The 23,847-nt window shown below is 37.9% G+C and overlaps 1 protein-coding gene across 1 annotated transcript in view; it reads left to right on the top strand.

Moving 5' to 3' along the window:
* The window catches only part of LOC124591436, a 312,247-nt gene that overhangs the window by 37,631 nt on the left and 250,769 nt on the right, over nt 1-23,847 (top strand). Inside the window, exon 4 of the mRNA XM_047131731.1 lies at nt 11,752-11,935. Coding sequence (XP_046987687.1) covers nt 11,752-11,935 — 184 coding nt within the window. The remainder of the gene's footprint in view (nt 1-11,751; nt 11,936-23,847) is intronic.

Here is a 23,847-nt window from a genome sequence, read left to right as displayed (position 1 = left end):
TATAGCATAATTTGATGTGGTTTTCCCACACGCTTGTTCTTGACACTAAATCAAAATCCTTTTCAAAGCCCAGGACATCAGATACTGACTAGTCATATATTCCATACACTGCTTGAGAATGATTCACAGTGTATTAATCTTATGTACACAGAATCAGTTCCTGTGAAAGCCAGCTTGTTCCTTTCGCAGATGGATTTCAAGGTAGTCCAGTCTATTTAGCATAATTCATAACAGTACTTTATTGGAGATGGATAACAACATAACAACAAGTATTGCAGTTTGTCAGGTCTCTCTTTGGAAGTTTTACTAAGATGCTTGTCTTCCATCCTTCTGGCATTTCTTCCCTGCTCCATGTTGTCTTGAATGGAGGGTATACCAAATGTACTTTCATTGATAGATTTTCTTCAGCTGTTCCGGTGGAATTTTGTCTGGCCCCGGGCCTTACCGTGTTTTTTTTGCCCGAAGATGATTCTGATCTCCTCTCTGCTAGGTGCAGCACTCTTAATTCATTCACACATCTCTTATTCATTCCTATTTTCATCTTTGACTATTTTCATGCTCTTTGACTGAATGTTATTATTCCTCTACCTGTATCTTTCAATGAGATTTGTGAACACTTGATTATTGAACACATTTGTACAGTTAGTCAAAATTTTTAGAAATAGCACCCTCCTGTATAAATACACTTCTGGATGCTGTTTTAACACCTCTGAAACATCTTCTCATGGATGTCCTGTAGAGCTGATGTAACACCAGTCTGGAAGTTTTTGTTCTTGTCCCAGTGTTTCCTTTCAGTCTGCTGTGTTCACAGCTTTCCCTGTAGGTACAAATTCATGGTGGACAATGCCTCCGACTCCAAAGAAGACAATGAGTACATTTTTGATTCTGTGCTTGCTCATGTTTATCTTTTTGGTGGGTTTTCACTGGGCTGTGCCACTTTGCACTCAAATTTTTCTCTGGATTGCACACAGAATTCAAAATTCCTGTGCTGGATTCAAAAAATTAGAATCTTTTTCACACATTTTCAAGAGTTCTTGTCACCGGAAACATTCATGTCCTTCTGTTCATTGTCAACATTTTTGGGACATGTTTGGCACATACCTTTTTCATGTTCAACACTTTGGTTGCAATGCGATAAATAGCAATTCATATTTAGAGTTTTTGCAATCAATCGAATGCTCAAATAACCACTTAAAAGTGTCATTTCTTTGCCGATTTGGGACGTTGATGGATACTCAATGCAAAGGTCACCTCACTTTAGCTCTCCCTCAAAGACTTGTACCATTGGAGAACTTGTGATTTGGACACGTCATCATGCCCAGAGTCTTTTCTGAATTAATGGAAACTTTTCCATGGTTTGACACATAATTTAATAGTGTAATGTTGCTGTACAGAACAAGCCATTATGCCATGATACATATCCACAGAACTGTATTTGTGGGAACTTGTGTCCCAATTCACCAGCAGCTCGGAGGTGGCTAGATGGATTTTGAAACTAACACCTTCCCTCCAATTAGCTGATTATGTTGTAACATACTGCAATGTATTGTCACATCAGGAGAAAATGGGTCGCATTGTGTACTTATCAAACTCACCTTCTATTTAGCACCTCTTCAAAATATTTGTGCCATTGTTCGGTTTCATTTGTGAGCAAGGTTTCTGCCTGTTGGGAAATATTTCTGATGACGGCTGCTTATTTTGAACTGAAATAGAATGCTACAATGGATACTGGACTGGTTGTTACTCATCTGTAGGTAGCTGGCCTTCAGTGAGGAGGAGATTGACATCAAGGAAAGTGACATGAGATTCGGAACAGGACAATGTGAAATTTAATACAGTGTGAAATTTAATTTGGAGAAGGTATTTAGAGTGTCCAGGAATTTTGGCAGGTCAGCCTTACCACAAGTCCATATGGCAAAGATGTCATCAATGAATCTAAACTAAACCAGGGGTTGAAGGCTTATGGATCCCAGGAAAGCCCCACCAAGCCAACTCATAAAAAGATTGGTGTAGGAAGGAGTCATCCTGGTTTCAGTGGTCGTACCCCTGATCTACCTAATTTACTCGAATCTAAGCCGCACATGAAAAATGAGACTCGAAATCAAGGAATAAAAGTTTTCCTGAATCTAAGCCACACCTGAAGTTTGAGACTCGAAATTCAAGGGGAGAGAAAAGTTTTAGACCCCACCTCCAAATCGAAACAAAGTTGGTCCATTGTAATCTGAGACACAATTTAGGTCGAAAGAATGACGATACAGCTACAGTAGTTTGGTTAGAGTCATAAGCTTAGCAGTTAAGCTTTACCAGGTAGCCATTGCTATGCGTCAGGCGCTCCGTCCGTATTTATACGGGTACCCTTCCTTTTTCACGTGCTTCGTCTAGTTTGAATTGATTGATTTTTTTTTTTTTTAATCTGATAAGTGCCTTTCTCTTTATTATAGGTGTTTACGCCACTATAAGCTGAAAATGCATTACTGTACTGTGTCATGCATTGTTTGTCGCATTCTGATGATGAGTGTTTACAACCTATCGCCGCTCGTGGCATGGCTTGTTTTAGTGCGCGCTACCGCCGCTTACAATAAAAAAAAGAGGAATCGTCTCATTAGCGAAACAGTGGCAAGAGACTGCTATTTGTTGTTACTTAAACTGCTGCTTTCTTTGATAATCATCAACAAGAACCAAATAATAGACTGCGTATGATAGAAGATATTCTGAATGAGAGTTCAGCGAAAATTTTTCTCCGTTTGAAAATCTTTGCAGACGCCTCTTTAGTACATTACATTCTGCACAGAAATTAGAGTCATCTTATATTTAAAAATCTAGTCAACTGCCGTGCTTCATTTCTGACTGTATCACTATTAGGCATAAGAGTAATACGAATATAAACATGACATGATATGTATATTCTTCCGCATTTGCTGTTGTCTCACTCTAGTTTCGTAGTTTATTAGGCAGACAGGATTTAAATGAGATAGCAGCAAACATGAAAGAATACATGGCAAAATGTTTATATTCGTATTATTCTTATGGTGAAGAGAATACTGCATGTGATTCACAATTCATAAAAGTTCCTATTAGCAACCATCTCTTCTCACAGGTAGGAAAAAATTCAGAACGTAGAGTTGGCCATATTGACACACATCCCAAACAGTCTTGCCGGTCGGATTTTCGTAGTACATTGAAATGCTGTTACATTCAAAGATGAACAACACGGAATTTGTATTTACTTTGTTGGATAATGTATGAAAATGCAGTGTTCGAAACTCGGGGCGGAGAAAAAAGTTCATCGTCCACCTCCTTTTTTTTTTAAATTTATTTACTGATGCAGAGGTTTTTGTCCCAGTATTTATCTTTGTGCCTGCAAAGCATGCCTATGTAGCGCTACATATATTCGACGGCAGAAGTTATTTGTGGCGGCACCTGCTAACATTTTTCAGAACTTCCACTTACTTTGCACTTGATTCTAAGCCACAGGCAGTTTTTTAGATTACAAAAACTGGAAAAAAAGTGCAGCTTAGATTCGAGTAAATACGGTATTTGTATGTTTGCCCATCAAAGATGAAGTGGTTGTTTGTAAGTATAAAGTTGATTAAGGTGAGCAGGAAGGATGTCACAGGTTTGGAATCAGGTGGGCACTGCCTGAGGAAATGTTCAGCAGCGGGTAGACCATGTACGTGGGGTATGTTGGCATACAAGGACGTAGGATCAGTGGAGAAAAGCGAGGTGGTGTGTGTTGGGAGAGGGTCGGGCATGGATTTTAGATGATCTAGGAAATGGTTGGTGTCTTTAGTATAGGAGCGAAGTCTTTGTACCATGGGTTGCAGGCATTGCTCAACTAAGGCAGGTATATGTTTGGTGGGTGCTTTGAAGCCGGGCAACTATAGTACAGCCAGGATCATTGGATTTGTGGTTCTTAGGGAAGAAGGTAAAAGGTGGGGCTGCATGATTTTGGTGGGATAAGAAGTTCCATGGATTGAGGTATTAATACTTGTGAGGGACCTGAGGTTTTAAGGAGGGACCGCAGGTCAGTTTGAATCACAGGGATGGTATCTTGGTAGCAGATGCTGTATGTAGAGGTGTCAAACATCTGGTGTAAACCTTCACTAACATACTCGTGGTGATCAAGTACCATAGTGGTAGATCGTTTGTCTGCTGGGATGATAATGATGGAGTCATGAGTTTCCAGGGAATGCAGACCCTGGAGTTCTGCAGAGGACAGTTAGAATCATGTTGAAGGGACCTGAGGAAGAGTTGTGAAGCACTGCTGGATGTGAGGAATTCTTGGGAGGCTTATAAAGGATGATTTTTGAGATAATGTTGGTGAATCAAGTTGGGATCGTGGTTGGAACTTTCAAGGCAGGATTCAATGTCAGGTTTGCTGTTGGAAAGGTTTTGGGATTGGGTTGCAAAGTGATATTTCTGGTTGACATTACATATGAAGGAAAGTAGGCCCTTCATCAAAGCAGTATTATTAAATGCAGGTTTATGGCTGAAAGTGAGACCCTTAGATAATATAGAAAATTGATAAGGGGAAAGTGCTTGAGACAAGAGGTTGGGAACGCTTTGCTGTGACTGGTTCTTGTGGTTGTGTATTATTTATTGGCCTGGGAAGCAGTGCTGAAGGCTGTGGGATATTATGGAGCTTGGCCAAGCTTGGTCTGTAGGAGAGGTGTGGTGGCTGATGGTGTGGCTGTTTTAGGGAGCTTCAGAGGGACAGGAAGGGAAATGTCATTGTTGAGGTAGTTTGAGAGATGGTGGGAAAGCTTTTTGATTGAAGTCTGGCATGATGTTGCAGTTTGAAGTTGGTTTGGCAGATGCTATCATCTAATGAAACAAGTGAGGCAGATAACTGCAGAATTTTGTAGGAGGAGAGAAGTCTGGTGGAGTGGAAACTGCTAGATGAAGCATATAGGTCACAGATTAGCTGGATAAGTGTAAGAGAGTGCTGTATTTTAAACTGCAAGGGAACCTGGTGTATAGTAGGATTATATCAAGAAATAGCAACTTTCAATGTTAGGCCTTTGGGAGTAACTCCAAGGGACAAGCAGGTTTCAAGAAACAATGTGGGACCTTAGTTTTGATAGTGCCAAAGCATGTTCTCGAAAAGAATGAATGTAATATGTGATGGGACTCATCATGGCAATAGAGGATGGTTTGGAGTGTTAGAAATGGAGATGATGGCAAAAATGAGAAGCAGAAGGTGGAAAACTATAGAAAAATGCCAAAGAGCAAGGAGAAAAAGTCGGAAACCTCAGAAAATTGGTACGAAAATTGTGAGAACAGACAGTGGTTAACAAGAGGTAATGAGTAGGTGAGAATTTGTTGCCAGAATTTCTATATGATAGGAAAAAATGATTGGAAAAGAAAAAAATCAGTAGGGGAAGAGATGAAAAGAGAGAGAATTTTTAAAAATGGGCAAACAGAAAGAGAAAGTTTATCAGTTAGGATGAAGGGCATAGGCAGAGGGTATAAACTGGCAACGCACAAAATCTTGTTGCAGAGCATGCTCCACAACGTCACAGTCTTGACTTCGGTGTTGGTTTCACTATACGCACCCTCTGGATTCTTCCCCCAGACACCAGTTTCTCGGAGCGCTGTGGGTGGAATCAAGAATTTACATTAATTTTTTGTGTCTCAGTATTTATTTACAGTAACTACTCCTTTCTTCACTCCGTTTTAGTTTCTACATCTTTCCTTTTCCGACCTGTCTATTTTTCAGGCTAAAATCAATAGTAAAGATTGCAATAATATTTTTTTATTTACCAGTTTTGGCTTATGTGATCATAAGGCCGTTGCAGCATTCCTGATTAAAAAGGAAAATTTCTGTTCCGACACTGACAATGTTCAGTGTTTATGGAAAAAGTACAAGGCAATCGTGAAATGCGTTTTAGACAGGTACATGCTGAGTAAAACTGTGAGGGACGCGAAAAACTCACAGTGGTTCAACAACAAAATTAGGAAACTACTGCGAAAGCAAAGAGAGGTTCACTGCAAGTTTAAAAGCAGCCAAAACCTCTCAGACAAACAGAAGCTAAACTATGTCAAAGTTAGCGTAAGGAGGGCTTTACGTGAAGCGTTCGGTGAATTCGAAAGTAAAATTCTATGTACCGACTTGACAGAAAATCCTAGGAAGTTCTGGTCTTACGTTAAATCAGTAAGTGGATCGAAACAGCATATCCAGACACTCTGGGATGATGATGGCATTGAAACAGAGGATGACACGCGTAAAGCTGAAATACTAAACACCTTTTTCCAAAGCTGTTTCACAGAGGAAGACCGCACTGCAGTTCCTTCTCTAAGTCATGGCACACGGAAAAATGGCCGATATCGAAATAAGTGTCCAAGGAATAGAAAAGCAACTGAAATCACTCAACAGAGGAAAGTCCACTGGACCTGACGGGATACCAATTCAATTCTACACAGACTACGCGAAAGAACTTGCCCCTTTCTAACAGCCGTGTACCGCAAGTCTCTAGAGGAACGGAAGGTTTCAAATGATTGGAAAAGAGCACAGGTAGTCCCAGTTTTCAAGAATGGTCATCAAGCAGATGCGCAAAACTATAGGCCTATATCTCTGACATCGATCTGTTGTAGAATTTTAGAACATGTTTTTGCTCGCATATCATGTCATTTTTGGTAACCCAGAATCTACTCTGTAGGAATCAACATGGATTCCGGAAACAGCGATCATGTGAGACCCAACTCGCTTTATTTGTTGATGAGACCCAGAAAATATCAGACACAGGCTCCCAGGTAGATGCCATTTTCCTTGACTTCTGGAAGGCGTTCGATACAGTTCCGCACTGTCGCCTGATAAACAAAGTAAGAGGCTACGGAATATCAGACCAGCTGTGTGGCTGGATTGAAGAGATTTTAGCAAACAGAACACAGCATGTTGTTCTCAATGGAGAGTCGTCTACAGATGTTAAACTAACCTCTGGCATGCCACAGGGGAGTGTTATGGGACCATTGCTTTTCACAATATATATAAATGACGCAGTAGATAGTGTCAGAAGTTCCATGCGGCTTTTCGCGGATGATGCTGTAGTATACAGAGAAGTTGCAACATTAAAAAATTGCAGCGAAATGCAGGAAGATCTGCAGTGGATAGACACTTGGTGCAGGGAGTGGCAACTGACCCTTAACATAGACAAATGTAATGTATTGCGAATACATAGAAAGGAGGATTCTTTATTGTATGATTATATGATAGCGGAACAAACACTGGTAGCAGTTACTTCTGTAAAATATCTGTGTGTATGCGTACGGAACGATTTGAAGTGGAATGATCATATAAAATTAATTGTTGGTAAGGCGGATGCCAGGTTGAGATTCATTGGGAGAGTCCTTAGAAAATGTAGTCCATCAACAAAGGAGGTGGCTTACAAAACACTCGTTTGATCTATACTTGAGTATTGCTCATCAGTGTGGGATCTGTACCAGGTCAGGTTGACATAGGAGATAGAGAAGATCCAAAGAAGAGCGGCGCGTTTCGTCACAGGGTTATTTGGTAAGCGTGATAGCATTACGGAGCTGTATAGCAAACTCAAGTGGCAGACTCTGCTAGAGAGGCGCTCTGCATCGCGGTGTAGCTTGCTGTCCAGGTTTCGAGAGGGTGCGTTTCTGGATGAGATATCGAATATATTGCTTCCTCCTACTTATACTTCCCGAGGAGATCACGAATGTAAAATTAGAGAGATTCAATCGTGCACAGAGGCTTTCCGGCAGTCATTCTCCCTGCGAACCATACATGACTGGAACAGGAAAGGGAGGTAATGACAGTGGCACGTAAAGTGCCCTCCGCCACACACCGTTGAGTGGCTTGCAGAGTATTAATGTAGATGTAGATGTTATGTTAAAGCTATCATCGAATTTTTGGCCCCCTATGGCTGGTGCTGGTGGCTCTTCAGTTTTCTCGTGTTACCACGATTGTACACAGTGTAAGATTGTGGTGTGCATGCTTGTCCAAAGCAGCTTTGCATTGTAATCAGAATAACACAGGCACTGAAATATCGTAAATTTTTTGTTGTTCCTTGCCACGTGACCTTCAGCTGTGCCCATGTGAGTTCAATAGAAGTGAACTGGCTGTGGCATGGTGGCAGTCTGAGGTCGTTATGGCCATATTTTTTGCCACCTCTTCTACAATATACAGAAGTAAAGGTGGTTCATTCTGAGCAACAAGTTCCAGTAGTTCATCCATTCTTCATTTGTCTGTTACTCATTTGAGCCAGTCGGTAATTCGTTTTTCTGGAAGCTACTGTAGGCACCTTATCAAGGATAGTCAACTGACAAGAGGCATGACCCATTACTGTCACTGAGGGCTTGCTATAGTTTTACAAAAGTGAGTTATTAAACCACCTCTGAAATTTGTGTGTGTTCATTTCTTCATAGTAATCATCAGTTTTCTTCACTTTAAACAATAACATACAGTTTTCCATGAACTCTGCTGATGTACGTGCATGGAGAGGAATCAGTCTGCTGCCTTTTCAAGTGTATTGTATGTTTCAGTTACTGAATCATGTTTCCAGCTTGTGCTCATTGAATGGCTTGTATTTACTTGTGTTTTGCTGAGCCAAATAGTATTTCCAAAGATTCTTTTGATATTGTCCTTAAACATCACCACCATCATGGCATGTGTGTCTCTTTTCTTGGAGTCCTTAGACAAGATGGTCCAGCTTCACTTTCTTCTACTCTGTACTTTTCATTCCCTGTTCTCACAACAGTGTTTTCATGAATTTTTATTGTGACAGTAGTTTTGCTTATCACTTCACGAGAGCAAGCAATGGCCCACAATTGTCTTTCTTGCATTAGAAGTATTCCATAACATTACGGCAGTATTCATGAGCCTCCCCTCTCGGTACAGTACCTTGACAATGCAAAGACATGTCTCGCCTGTGCAGGTATCAGTTCAGGTGAACCTGTGGGTGCAGTGGGGTTGGGGGTTTGAGGTAGTTTTGTACTTACAGGCACTCATCCCAACAGGCTCGTTTTGCAAAAACCATTCACGTAACCACAGCCTTATCTCTGTGGCCATAAGTGTCTGCATCCAATTTACTGTTAAACAAAATGCTACTGTTCATCCATTTTCAGAATTAGTCTACCAGACTATTTACATTGAAAGTTTAGGCTCTGTTATGCAGCTAATCTAATTTAGCATCAGAAATACCTTGCATTAAATTCCTACTAACAATACTTACCTGCTTCCTGATGACTTCGTACCTACAGTCGAGGTAAGATCATCTCTGACAGCTCACAGCATTGTTGCCAGCTTTCATCGGTTAAGCACAGACTGCTGCAGTCGAAACTGTAGCAGTCTGTAGAGCCGTACAACACTGAGGTGTCACCATAGACACGTTTACAGAATCATGTTACGTGACTGGTTGAGATAGGCTTATCAAGCTGCCTCACCCTGCCCACTGTAACTGTCAGTGGTAAAATAACGCTGACTCAGCTGTAGGGAACCCTTCTAAGTTGTTCATGTTACTCTGAAATTAACTGTATTTTTGTTTGATATCAACAAGTGCTGTAGAATGATTCACAAATTCCATTTCTGTATACCTTTAGCTGAGACAAATCTCAATTGGATTTTAATACATCATTCAGCAGTCAGTAATAATTGTTTATACGAATTCTCAGCTTTTTTAAATAATTTTGTGCGTGCAGAAATAAAGTAACAAAACACACAGCTTGTTAAATTGATAAAATTGATAAATTGATAAAATGGGAGACATTAATTTTATGACTACATTACTGCGAGAACATAGTTCTTAGAAAAAAAATTATGAATAAGCTTTAAAAAAAAGGTTGAATGTGTATTTGAACTCGCTGTCTTTTCGTTACCATCCAGAGCTTTATCCTTACGCTAATGTGTTGCACAGAGAATTTCATTTTGTTTAATCTTGTCGTGGTACACTGTAATTGTAATGGCAATGTAGATTGTGGATGTGACTGACCTGATAAATTGCATAATAAATAGAAATACAAAAAACCCAAATGATTTCGGTGCAACACACAGGGACAACTTTGACTGTTGTGCACAGTAACTATATAACTTATGTTTACTTCGCATTACAGTGAGATATGGCTCTCCTTCCACCCTTAAAAACAATTTCGATGCGATGACTGTGTTTTGTGTACAGTAACATATAACCTAATACCCGCTGAATGTACAATATCAAGTGACTTCATTTTCCACTACAAGCTCTCTAAATTATTGACTGTAGGTCTCTTAATTTCAAAACATCATAACTGTGACTGCTGAAGGCAAGTTATGATTTGAGACTGTAAGATGCGAAGCAATTGAAGTTTTTAACCAAATAGATTATTCATGATCACTTGATACAGATTGAGAATCTGACATTGTTGTTTTCAGCAGAATTTAATTTTGTTAATCTGAAAGTCAAGCATTTTCCTTCAGACATCCTTTGTTACTGAAGACAGGTTAGAAGGTTAGAGAATATACGTAAGGTAATCTGAAACTTTTGTAGTACGCAGTTGTGATTCAAAATCTTATATCTGTGTATATTAAAAATAATAGTAGAAGTGTAGAGATACGGAAGTGCAATTTCACGCAACTTTTGAGTAAAATAATTCGGTAAGATCTGAAACTGAAAGTTCATAATAAAAGCTATGGGTTGTTAGAAGGTGGGAGAGAAAACTGTACACATTGAAGGCAGAACCTAAGGTAAAGCTGGCAAGACTATCTGTCAGTGTAAATGGAATGTATAAGTTCACTTCATAAATTTCCAGTAATTAAGGATATTCTATTTTCACACTGAAATGTCGACCACTCCTCCTCCCCCTCCTCCAAGCCAAACCATTATTTATGAAAACATTTTTACTTCTTTGCAGCTGTGACCCGTTTCCACCATTGAAATGTACTGAAATGAGTATTCTTTCACAACAGGACGTAACTCACCTTTAGTTTTTTGGATGTATGAACCATATCACATTACTTCTGCGTATGGTTCACACTGCTTGATTCCCTTCATTCTTTCTCCTCCTGTTCTTTTCTTTTTCTTCCATTCGAGTACCATCCTCTTGACTTAGTGTTAGTTCTGCTTTGTGTTTGACCACAGACAGTGTGGTTAGTTGCTGGGATTTACTATCTATTTGTACCCATAATTTTACTGTACTGCATTACTGGTGTAGTAGTCGTAATTTTCTAAATTATTGCCATAGGTCTGAAATTCTGCTAGAAAAATACATTCTTCCAGATTTAGATATTTAAAAAACTTTATTATTTTAGGGACTTTATTTGATGTTTAATTCCCTTAAGCAAAGTAAAGTCTTTGGTAGGTAGTGTGAAGGTGGAATTTGAGAAATTTTCTGGAAATAAATTTGCCCTGTATAATTATACACACGAGTATTGCATTAATTAACATTTAAGTTGTGTTAGGTCTTACTTGATGAACGCAGTGGTCAGCATTGTGTGCTATCTTATTGAGTACATATATATTCATTCTTAATTTATGTTTCCTGTTTTGTGTTGCAGAACTGCTTGTATGTTTGAATAAACTGTCTCCCCCTCCCCTTCCCCCTCCCCTTCCCCCTCCCCTTCCCCCTCCCCTTCCCCCTCCCCTTCCCCCTCCCCTTCCCCCTCCCCTTCCCCCTCCCCTTCCCCCTCCCCCTTCCCCTTTGCTAGCAAAACTGCATCATCAGCATAACAAATGATTTTGTTTTGTTTGCTGCAATACAGTGATTCCATGAAATGTTATTTCTTATTATCTGTTTGATTGTTATTCATTGTAGGAAGAAAGTGGCGTCAACGCATGGCAATCACAATGTTTATGTTACTGATTTGACAACTGGAAAGAATATAAACACACTATCTGGACATCCAAGAACTCCTTGGTGTATTGCATTTCATCCTTCATCAAATCAGATTTTAGCAACTGGCTGTCTTGGTGGTCAGGTTAGAGTTTGGGACCTTCATGTAAGTACAGTTTTTTTTTTTTTTTTGTCTAGTGTTGGGTATCTTTCCCAAGTTTTGCATTGTATTTCCATTCAAAAAATGGTGTTATGAGACTAATGTACTGTTTTATGTCGGTGAACTGTAAATTTTCACCTTTTCAGAGAACATCGTACGTATTGTGGAAATACGATGCGTGATTTGTGTTATCAAACCTTAATAAGGTTTTATCTAGAATCTGTATATATCACCCTTTTGGCTGAGCTGTTTGTGCAGCAACCAATCTAATTCATTGCAATATTCCATCAGTATGAATATTGAGGAATCCGTACTGAATGTGTAAGCATTAATACTTCTGGATGTGACTAATTCTCAGAAGATTGAAGAAAAATAAAAAGAAAAGATCTGGAAGATGGTGGAATGTGGAAATTCCAGATTTTATGATTGGGAAATAAAGAAAAAAAAACAAAGGGTAATTAGGATTATCAGATCATAAAAATTATGCACTTGTCCAGGGAGTACTAGGTAATAGACATCCACCAGAAATATGAATAGTGGGGTGAGAAAGTGTTTGGCAGAATACACAGTTCAGTGAGTAAGGAAATTGACCTGATTAGTGGGTCAATAGCACTGTGTGTGCAAATGAAATTCCTGAGAAGTGTATGTTAGGGGATAACTAGGGGGAAGAGAGTGAGAAACGAAGATGTTAGGAATGAAATTGGATTGGAAAAGCTTGATGAGAGAATTGAGAACAGGTTAAAATGGTTTGGACATGTAAAGAGAATGAGAGATGGAAGAATACCAAAACGAATAATGGAGGCTAAGTGTGAGGACAGTAGAGAGAGTACCACAAGATGGAACACTCACACCTAATTTTCCTTTTTATGTGGAAACCTTAAAAGAGAGAATTCTGATTCACTTAGAACGTCTGACCCCACTGCTGCACCTGTTACAGTAATCTCATATCTCGTAGCACTTCATGTTTGCTCAACAGTCTCAGAACTCACTTTTATGTCACTACCTGATGATGAAATTGCAGTTCTCCAGCAGTGGAAGAGAGAGAGATCAGTTTGAAACATGTCTGAATGTGTACCCAAGTATCACATAGCTAGTGCTTTTTCCGACAAAGTAAAGTGTTAGTAACGGATTCTGGCTGTACAAGTAGTGCTCACAACATACACATTTACTATGGCCAAATGTGTAAGAACAGAAGAAGACATTTAAAATATCATAAGTGAGACTTTGGCTAATGAAGTTGATGGTGAGCTGCTGGAGCTCTCATCTGAGAAAGAATACCCAAAACCTGCAGTTTCAGATTATGCTTCAGAATACGATGTAACACCACATGGTGATTTACTGAATAATGATAAAGTATGCATATTTATAAGTTTATTTTGTAATTATCTACCTATGTACTGCATATATCCATTTTTCAATTGCAACAATTATGTTTATACACAGCTGCAACCTTACTTGAATATGGGAAGAAATGTCACAAGTGACATTTTTTTTCACCTCCTTGGTTGTCGCTGAAACAAGGAAAGCAAATGAGCCAGATATTATGGGCACCATAAATAGATACTGCTGGGAAATACCAGTCTCCATCAAGAACACAAAAGAAGAGTTACATAGTGCAGTGTTGTTTAAGAAGAATGATAATACACTGACTTTTTATCGGGGAAAGAGCAGCAGTAATTTCCGTCAGCACTATGCATCCTTACTTGAAAACTGAGGCCGGTCTAAAAGAAGTAGCCAGATACAGTAAATGCACATCAAAAGACTATTATTTGTGCATATTACACGTGTAAGTTTTCTTAATAATAATGGATAATTTGAGAAAAGCTACCTTATTTTATAATAAAATATCACTCTCTTCAAAGAATTGTTTCATGAGTAACCACAATAACCAACAGACACAGATGATGCTAAAAGGTTAAGATACCTGGGTCATAAGTGACCAAGCTGTGGTAAGAAGAATGGTGAAAAGACAGAGGAAAATGGAGAAGTACCACAAGTATCCCAATCCAACCTCATGCTAGGTAAAGGGAAAGTGAAGACAACAATTATAAGGGTGTATGTAGCAGTAGTTAAGATTTTAGGTATTTCATTTTACAGTTAGTAGTGTATTCTTCTTATCGTACACCTGATTGTGGTCAAGAGGGTTTTGAGCAAAAGTTGATTCCTGTTGAGCTGCCATCTGTTAACTGTAGGAACAGTTCACAAATAAACTGGAAACCTGTAAGGAGCTTATCTTTAATTTGAATACATAATTTTAATACTACACAAATCACAAAAAAATCTGATTTGTTAAACGAAGCAAGGAAATACATGTGCTCAATGAAGAATTGCATGAAATATGGTGTATAAAAAGGTAGATTAGGGTTTAATGTACTGTGGGCTTAAAGGTTGGGAAAGGGTAGAGTGCAGAATTGGCTAAGGTTGTGATAAGAGAATTGTTTTCGCAATTGGCTGAAGTGATTTAGGAAGACAATAGATAACCTAAATCTGTACGGACACATGAGGATTAGAGGATTCAGCTCTGTTACTCCCAAATGAGCCCAGTGCTTTAATCATTGCTCTTTCACATGCCATCTAGAGGATTATGGATTGCTGACGATCAAGTGACATGTCACATGTGACCCCACACTGAATTTTGTGATTTAGTAACATTCATGAAAATCTGCCTGAAGACACAGAAGAAGCTACTTGAAGTTTAGTAGTTTGATCAGATGAATTGTGTGTAGAGGCTGCCAAAAGTTTTAACATTTAATTAATAATAAATCAAGGAAGGAGTAAAGGTAACATCTTACTATATATTATTGTGATTAAAATTACTTCGTGGTTGACAGATGGCACTGGTAGGGAGTGGAGTTGCTGGCTCATACACAAGCAGCCACATGCCCATGTGATTGATAGTTGCATATGCACCAAAACAGAAACAAATGGTTTACTTACGCACTGTTGCCAACATTTTTGTAGGTGGTTGGGAGGACAGTGGTGGAGACCACTGCTGTGGTAGTGATGGTGATGCATTAAGATGTCACAATTACATGTTAATAAGTGAATAACAGTAATAAGTGGAGTGTTCAGTAACACATGTTGCAAAATAACCAAAAATCTAAATCAGCAGAGAACACTAGTGGTGAACACAGTGAATATCTAGGTAATACACTGTACGCATAACGGATGCATGCCACTTGTATCTGAATTACTTTCACTATCGTCTGTGTTGTCACTGGAACTTCGGCCCAAATTTAATGAAATAAAAAGTTGTTCATTGTCATTTTCCACTACACATTCATTCTCCCATCCTTTCGTTATTATTTCTTTTGTCGGTCTCGCAACATTATGCCAGTCTGACTATGAAGTTTCGTTTATAGCATCATTTGTTGCTCTTTCCACTTCTCCTAAAGTAAACTTTTTGTTGTTTTTTACCACATAACCTTTAACTCAAATCAATATGATTTCAGTGGAATTGAAGTGGTAGTGGTATGGTGGCAGCCTGAGGACCCTATGATCACATTTTTTTTAGCCAGTTCATCCAGAACACAAAGAGGTAAACGTGGTCTATTTGGAGCTACGAGTTCCAGCATTTCACCCTTTCTATAGCCATCTGGTATGGGAATGTTTCTTCATTGTAGGCATTTGGTCATTTCTTGTTTTATAGGAGCTGCTTTAGGTGTCTTATCAAGGATAGTCGAATGATAAAAGGTGGCTTCCATAACTGTCACCGAATGCTTGCTCATGTTTTTCAAAAGTGAGTCCCTAAACCACAGATGAAATTCATGGTAATCGGCACTTTTCTTTGTTTCAAACAATAACATGAAGTTTTCCATAAACCCTATTGCAGCATGGAGAAAAATCAGTGTGCTACTTTTTCCAGTGGGTTTTGGCATGGGGCTAGTTACAGATTCATTGAATGGCTTGTATTTACCCATATTTTGTCAAGCCAAATAATGCCATTTGTCAAGCCAAATAATGCCATCAAAGTGTTAATTTGATACTGCCCTCAAATCTCAACACTGTCATGCTACAACGTTACCTCTCTCCGTTATGGCCTTTCTTTCATTAATATTTTGTATCTGAAGCCTAAGCAATGCACTGCATTTAACAGTAATGATTTGCTGCCTCTGAATCGTCCCGCTTCTTCAAAGGAAGCCTTCAGTTTATCAAGGGTTTCATGTTCCTGTTGGGTATTCTATGTCAAGTCATCCAGGCCATATGACACTCATTATCTAGTTGTGAACTGAATTTTGTGTACTGCTTTTGTATCTAATACCATGAACTTTTGCTTTATATACATTCTGTTGGAAGCAGTTGCTGAAAGTTTGATGCATGTACTACTTCAAAGCAAATTGTAAAAATTTAAAAATTGGCTTCAGTTTTTAAACGAAAAATGGTATGATGACAGTTTTTTTCCCTGAATATCATTTCAGACATTTAGTTTCTGAAAACATGTTAGAATTGTCCAATTAAATTTTTGTAAATTAATTTTATTTAATTTTATTGTTAAATTAGAAAAAAAATATTTTGGACAGTTGCCCCCTCTGGAAAACACAAAAAAATAGAAAATCATCTACAAATAATAAAATTTCATCGCACAAAAAATCAGTTTTGAGAAATGAATGGCACTGGGGAAGAATATTATGTTTAGAGAAATACAATTACTACCCAAGAGACATTAACAACACAACTACACATAACAGTATCCAAATTCAACAAAAATTGCAATATATGAAACAAAATTACACAGTATAAAATATAGGGCAACTTGTACATTACATGACATATGAATACTTTCTTACCTCTGCCATAACCAAATTAACTCAATGTAAAAATACATAGCATTTTTTAAATAATATTTAAGCATTTTGCCAAAAGCCAATATTGTCAGCACCACACAAAATGCTAGTAGTGCAATCTGCATTCAAGTTGATTCAGAACTACACACGTTACGAGACACTTTGATGCTTAGATAATATTTTTTTGTATGAGAACCACTTTTCTTCCACCAACTTTGAGGACTCTTTGTTCAGAGAGTAAGTACGGCTTGTTGCTGTGGTGATATAAACTTCACACAGAATATGAGAGAGAGAAACATCACAAACGTCATTATCAGGCCAAGAGAAGACGGGGATGGTCCATGAGGGTGCATGAACCTTACTGTAACATCTCCTCCACAATTCACCTTCTCAACAGTTCCCAAGTACCAAGAAGAGTCATATGCACATGCAACATAGCAGTTGGGGTGCACAGTGCATTCTGCCATTAGTGACGGAAGTGCATCTGAGAAATCACGCACAATACTAAAATCCGTATCACAGCTCAGTCTTTTTGCTCGTATCTTGGTTGGTGATATTGGTACAGTGTGATGCATAGATCGTGTACCAGGAATTGTTTTTGCACTTGTGAAGCACTGAGAAAGAAAATGTCTGACTTGTACCATTTCGTCTTTTGAAACAAAGAGAGCTGAAATGCCTTGCAGGTTCTCGCAACAGAACTCAAATACCTGTGATGCTGTAAGTATTTGATATTTATAAACTCTTTGCAAACTTGTTTTTGTGAGAAGTCTTTTAACAGTGCCACCAATACCATCACAGGGAGATTTGCCATGCCTGGTAGAAACAAAGGACCTGCTGCACTTCATGATGAAGTCGTGGTTCATGGCAGCAGATATTTCTGAAATTCTTTCAATTTTTTATATTGTGCAGCACAACCAACAGTGAAATATTCAACATACGGCCGATGAATTTCTGGAAATTCACACTTTAAAAAAATTCAGTACAGTCTTCTGAGTCTGGCACACCAAGGCAACATCATGTTCTAGATCATCAGAAACAGTACAAATACTTTTTGCGTGGAACTCTTTGTCCTTTTTGTAATATATATGGACAGTGTGAAGAGTACGTCTCCCATTGTTCCAATGGTACCCATGTACTTCATTTTGAACAACAAAGTTGAGCTTTTCACTGAAATCCATTGGAATTAACATTGATCCTTCATCAAGTGTTTCCTTCTTCATTTTCAGATAATCAGATTGTGACTGAGAAATAAAGGAGTGTGGAGTAAGTTTTTCAATTTTCTTAATTAGTGTGTCACAGAATTCTAATAGAGAAGTGATTTGAACACTTAGTCATTCTATCAGTTGATACCCATTGACTGTATTGTACCATCTCATGAGGATCATAGTCTTCTATTTCATTTTCTAAGTGGGTTTGAAGCAATGAACTGGTGGGGCATTTTTCACACAAACGAAGCATACAGGCTTGGTTATTTATATCACTTGTTGTTATTTTAATTAAATCTCCATATGTTTCTTTAATAGAAATGGAATTTAGAAGCAGTTTAATGTTTTGGTGTTAAATGCACACACATACGGTATGTGTTCTTGATGATCCTGCAAGTATACACTGTTTTGGTTGAAGAGAGGCAAATTTTGAGAAGCCTACTTTGTCTTCAGGATAGTTTTTTCTATAGTGTTCATTTAAATTACTTAAAATAAGACGCTTTTGTTCATTGGTATTTTTACTGGTTCTCACTTTGTCTTTTTTCCCAGGCATTATTCTTGTGTGTTTTCATCATCCAAATAAAAAGTCTTTACTTTTTGCACTGTGTCATGTGACAGTGTCTTTCCTCTTTTCTGCTCAACCATCAATAAAATACCCTTCTCCATTAAAAGAACTCTTGCTTGTCGTACCAAATATTTAGAAACCTGAAATTTGGGACTGACTTTGTCAAGACCGAGTTGGTGGCACAGGAGTAAGTAACTGAATTTTTTCATGATTATTTTCATATTCAATTTTCTGTTTGATTTTGTCCATGAGTTCATAATGATATTTTGCCTTTTCTTCCAGTTCTTTTAAATAATTGTCAAGGATAGTGCTTGCATCAGCAGCCAGCTCAGCTTGATATGTATGTGAAATTTTAGTTTTCAGAGCCCCAGCTGCTGATTCCAATTTTCGTTTGGCTGCTGCATACCGACTATGCAGCTTTGCAGGAGATATTCATAAGCTAGTTAAGCTAGTATTGATCACAGATTTTTCAGGACTCTGCACCTTCACATTACTGTAATTTATGTAGTCTGGTGATGAGTCGTCACTTGCTTGTTTTTCATTAATAAGTTTGATGCAGGTTGGGCACATTTTCTCCCCAGGAATAACGCTAAAGCCTCTCATTTTGAATATCTTTCCCTTTTCTAAACTAATTTCATGCAATCCACACAAAACATATCATTTATGGCACTTGAAGGTATCACAGCAAATTTTCTTACGTAGAGGGAATCTGCGCAGGTACCTGTCTTTGTGTTAAACATACACACATGAAATACTTAAATCACAGTATGAATGACTGTTGCTTCGCCATAGTAAAAGTTATTGTTCTTCCCTAGTCAGTTCATTCACACAAGTCAGGGCATTATCACATATATCTTGCAGATACTGTCCAAGGAAACACTACCTACTTGTACTTTCAATACTGCTTGTCATAAAACCAATATTTGTTGTAAATAATTCAAAAGATGATTGGTGTAACCTAAAAAGTAATTAAATAATGACAAATCATTCTATCCCCTTGTTTCATTACAAAAGTATTTAACTTTATCGTTATTGTATCATTAGGGGACTTACTTTTGTTTTGGAATGAATAGTTAAATACTGCAACAATTGAATTTTTAATCAATAATTGACTCTGGATACAACTCTGTACAAGAGCTCAGATCTGCATGCTCAGTGAACACGACTCAAAACAAAGGAACTGGATGATGCAATACTTGTACCTACAATAAAACAGTGTTCTCAGATATGATTTATTCCAAGGGAAATCTAGTGTAGCCAACTTCTGCAATTTATTGGTGACATGGTAGTCATGAAGTAGCAACTTCAATATTTATTTTATAATAATGTTGATTTTCACACTTCCCATTACTTCTAGAAACTGATTCTTTTTGTGTGACTTAATAGAATATTTATAATAATATAGTAAATTTTTGAGGGGCAATATCTTCGAAAAATTAAAATGCCCATGCATGGATTTTGTTTAGAAGAAATTATTTACAATTTTTTCAGAGATGTAGATCATGGATATTCACAACAAGAAGCATGACTCCAAAAATGTGAACCTTCCTCTTTAACTAAAAAAAAAAAACAAGCTCCCACTGCAAAAACTGTAGGAACTATTGTGTTTTTAAATTGTAAAGGAGCTCGTCTATGCAAGCCTGAATTCCTGAATCTATACAACTTCTATTTATCACAAGTGAAAAAGTAATTGACCTGCAATATTTACATTTTGAAAATGCGAATATATCTAGGTAAACTTCCACTAACCAAAATGTCAAGGATTTGCATGACGATGGGTGTCATTCCCATTTCCTAAAATTTCTGGATGATTTGGCATGGAATGAGCCTGTTTTGAATAGTGATTATAAATATGACATCCAATTGCATCTCCCTGAAAAATGTCAATATTCGCCACTCGTTTCTCGAATTCTTTTTTTGCCTGGCGTGCTTAAAGAGATGGCGCAGCTTCACGTTGTTCTGCTATTCTCACAACAGTGTTTTTATGAGTTTTTAATGTGGACGTAGTTCTTCCCTTCACTTTAGTGAGAGGTGGCAAGGACCCACCATTGTCTTTCTCTCATTCAAAATATCTCCTAACATTACTGCTGTATTCATGAGCCTGCCCTCTGAGTGTAACGCCCTGTCCAAGTATAGACTTGCTTGCACATCACACATCCTCAGACATCCTCCCCCTCTCCTTTCTTCTGACATTGAAATATTGCAAATATAAGGAAATAGTCACACCACTCAGTTTGCAGCACTGCGTGGTAGTTCTGCTATAAGACAGCTGTAGGTTTCGAGTGTAGAGTGGAGCTGAGTTTGTGGCTACAAGTGTTTCTTCTTTCTTTTTTTCATCTGTCCCTATGTTACAGTGTTTCGAAGGCTAACACCCACAAAGTGAAGTTCCCAAGAGAATTTCCCTGTCCCTTCCTTGGACTCTCATAGATAAGGGCTCACACACACACACACACTCACTCACACTCACTCACTCACCTCATCTTTCTTTTTGTTCTCATTAATAAAGTAATGAATGATATATATAGGTTTAACTTAAACATTTACTAACTGTTAGTATTGGAAGTGTCATCCCATCCCTTATTTTAAATGATAATTATACATTCTAGCAGTTAAAACTTCAAGAAGTACTTTTTTCATAACTGCCCAGATTTTGGGCATTCAAAGCTGCTTTGGGCAAAGTGCTAGTCAAATGCCTATTTATAAATGTCGTGCCTACTAGGCATTTACCTGGCTCACATCACTAACCGTCTTTCCATTACCAGTCTACTGTATCGCACAGACAGTTTCATTTCATGTAATATTGTTGCAGTACACTGTAACTGTAATTCCAACTTTGATTGCAGATGTGGTTGACTTGATGAACTGCAAAAGAAACAAAAACTCAGAACACACAAATAAATTCTATAAAGTGCACTGAGGCAACTTTGACTGTGCCTCGCTGTGGCATATTACTATTATATAAATTACTTTTACTCTGCATTGTAGTGAGTAATGGCTCTCCTTACACCCTTAAAAACAATTTCAGTATGATGGTTGCATTTTGTGTTCAGTAAGATATGCCATAATGTCCACTGAATGTAAAGTATTAAGCGACTACTTTTTTCACTGCAAGCTCTCCAGATTTATTATTGTAGGTTTTGAAACTTCAGAGCAACATAATAACTATGACCACTAAAGGCAAGATAGGATGTGATGCTGTAAGAAGCAATTGAATCAAACTTTTGAACCAATCTATTTATGATAATTTGATAAAGGTTGAGAATCTATAATTGCTCGTTTCAGTATTTTTGTGCAGAAACTAAAATGTTTACCAAAGTACTAACTTCAGCACTAGGTATACTATCACCTTGTTTGCATAAAAATATTTTTGTAGTAGCAGAACAGAAGATGCAAAAATCACTGTACATTTAGTGCTCCGGCACCTTCCCCCCTGTCCTTTTGGCCCACGTCCTGACCTCCCCTTAAGAAACAGGTGTGATTGGCTGATGCTCATCTCCCTACTATTTGAGTCACAGGAACGTCAATCACAAAGTGAGTGGTTGACAGCCACAGAAAACAAGATGGAAAAACCTTGCTAAGCTTTGCAATAAATTCTTCTGTAGAGTGACTGCTATGTCCTGGGTGACTAAATTGTACTGGCACTGCAACTCGTCTCAAATGAGGGATACTCTATGTGGAGTGGTTGAGGTTGGAAATGGGAGAGAGGTTTGGAGAGAAGTGTGATTGACGACCGAGGGGAGAGGCATAAAGTTAATAAGATAGGAATGTGGCTCCAGTGAGTTTGCTTGGTGTAGGCAGGGGGATGAGTGTGTGGCATCCAGTGACATTGAGGAATGGATTGAAATGAGATATGGAACAGAGGAAGAGAGACACATTGACAGGAGGGTGTGAGTGTAGAATGGGTAAAGAGGGAGGCATGGGGATACGGGAATAGGGGTTGCGGTGGCTGAGTGATTAGTGGAAATTGGCCCAAGTGAAATGAGAGATCAAAAAATGTGTTTTATGGGCAATATCACCTATGTAATTTAGAGAAGTTGGCATGGGGGAAGTGGGGGGGGGGGGGGGGGGGCAGGCAGTCATATGCCACTGATTTTGAAACAGCTATTGATGTGAAGTACATTGTGGTCAGCAGGATCTGCCCCTTGGTGATCAACCTTGCTCTTGGCCACAGTTTGGTGGTAGCCATTCATTCACAGAGTTACAATGTGACATTGGCTGAATGATCTAATTAGAATAATAAATAGTTTAGTATTTTCCATTTGCATATAATGGACTTAGAAAGCATGGTAAAAAAATGGTATATTAAGGTAATGAAAATTAAAATATCTGCATTTCTTACTAACATTAGTGATGAAATAGTTATAAATAGGTTGAGGAGAAAACCTGTATCTATATATATCAAAAAAACAGTGAGTTAATTTGTTTGTACTGATAATTAAATACTTCACATTAAATTCTTACAATTAATTTATTCAAAACAGTAACCTATTCTTACAACTACTTCTTTTTAAATGTAGAAATTGTAACAGAACACTCTGAAGAAGTCAGTTCTAATTTTAGTAGAATCTAGAATAATGTTATAATTTGTAAAGATGCTGCTGATCATCTCTGATGTCTGTCAAGGGTTTGTAGAGTCCAGGGCTTCTTCAAGCAGATAGCACAAATATTGCACAAGCTGTCAAACTATAGATCGATCTTTTAGAAAGTTCTAATATGGACCCCTCATAAGAATGTAATAAAAAGCAACAGAACAAGCACTGGTACACTTTCATTACCTTGCAAATATGTTGGAACTAAGATTCAGAGTGGGAAGCTTAGTTGCTGAACATATGCAGAAAACTGACTCATAGAGATGCATCCAGAGTGGTTTGCAAGTGTTATGTCTTTTAGGATTGCTGCTTCTGATTATTTTCCTGACACGTCTTATGATGTAATTATGACACAATTCCAACCAAAAAAGTGGTGGAAGGTAATAGAGCAAAAAAAAAAAAAAAAGAAAAAAAAATTATTCACGAGAGAACACAGCTGAGACATTAGTGAAGATCTGTAAGTTTCTACGTGCTTCCAGAAAGGGGACTAAATTATATTTTACATTAATTACAATTCTACATCAAGTTAGTCTTTTTCTGGAAGTTAAATGTTATTTAACAGCATTTCGTATACTACAGTAAAAGTTGAAACACAATATTACTGAAATAAATTTTTGTAATAATAAATAGCTGCCTTCAATAAATATGATGGCTCTTTTTAATTTGTGTAAGGCTAACTATGTAACATTTTATATATTGACTACATTTTCCCAATTAAATATAATTAGTTCTGTGTCAAGTTACATAACAACCAACTTGGTTTTGAGTATATAAC

This window comes from Schistocerca americana, chromosome 2 (genome assembly GCF_021461395.2).
Source record: "Schistocerca americana isolate TAMUIC-IGC-003095 chromosome 2, iqSchAmer2.1, whole genome shotgun sequence".
In the NCBI taxonomy this organism is placed as follows: Eukaryota; Metazoa; Arthropoda; class Insecta; order Orthoptera; family Acrididae; genus Schistocerca; species Schistocerca americana.
Note: the sequence above shows the minus strand (reverse complement) of the source record. Positions and strands in the feature narration are given on the sequence as shown.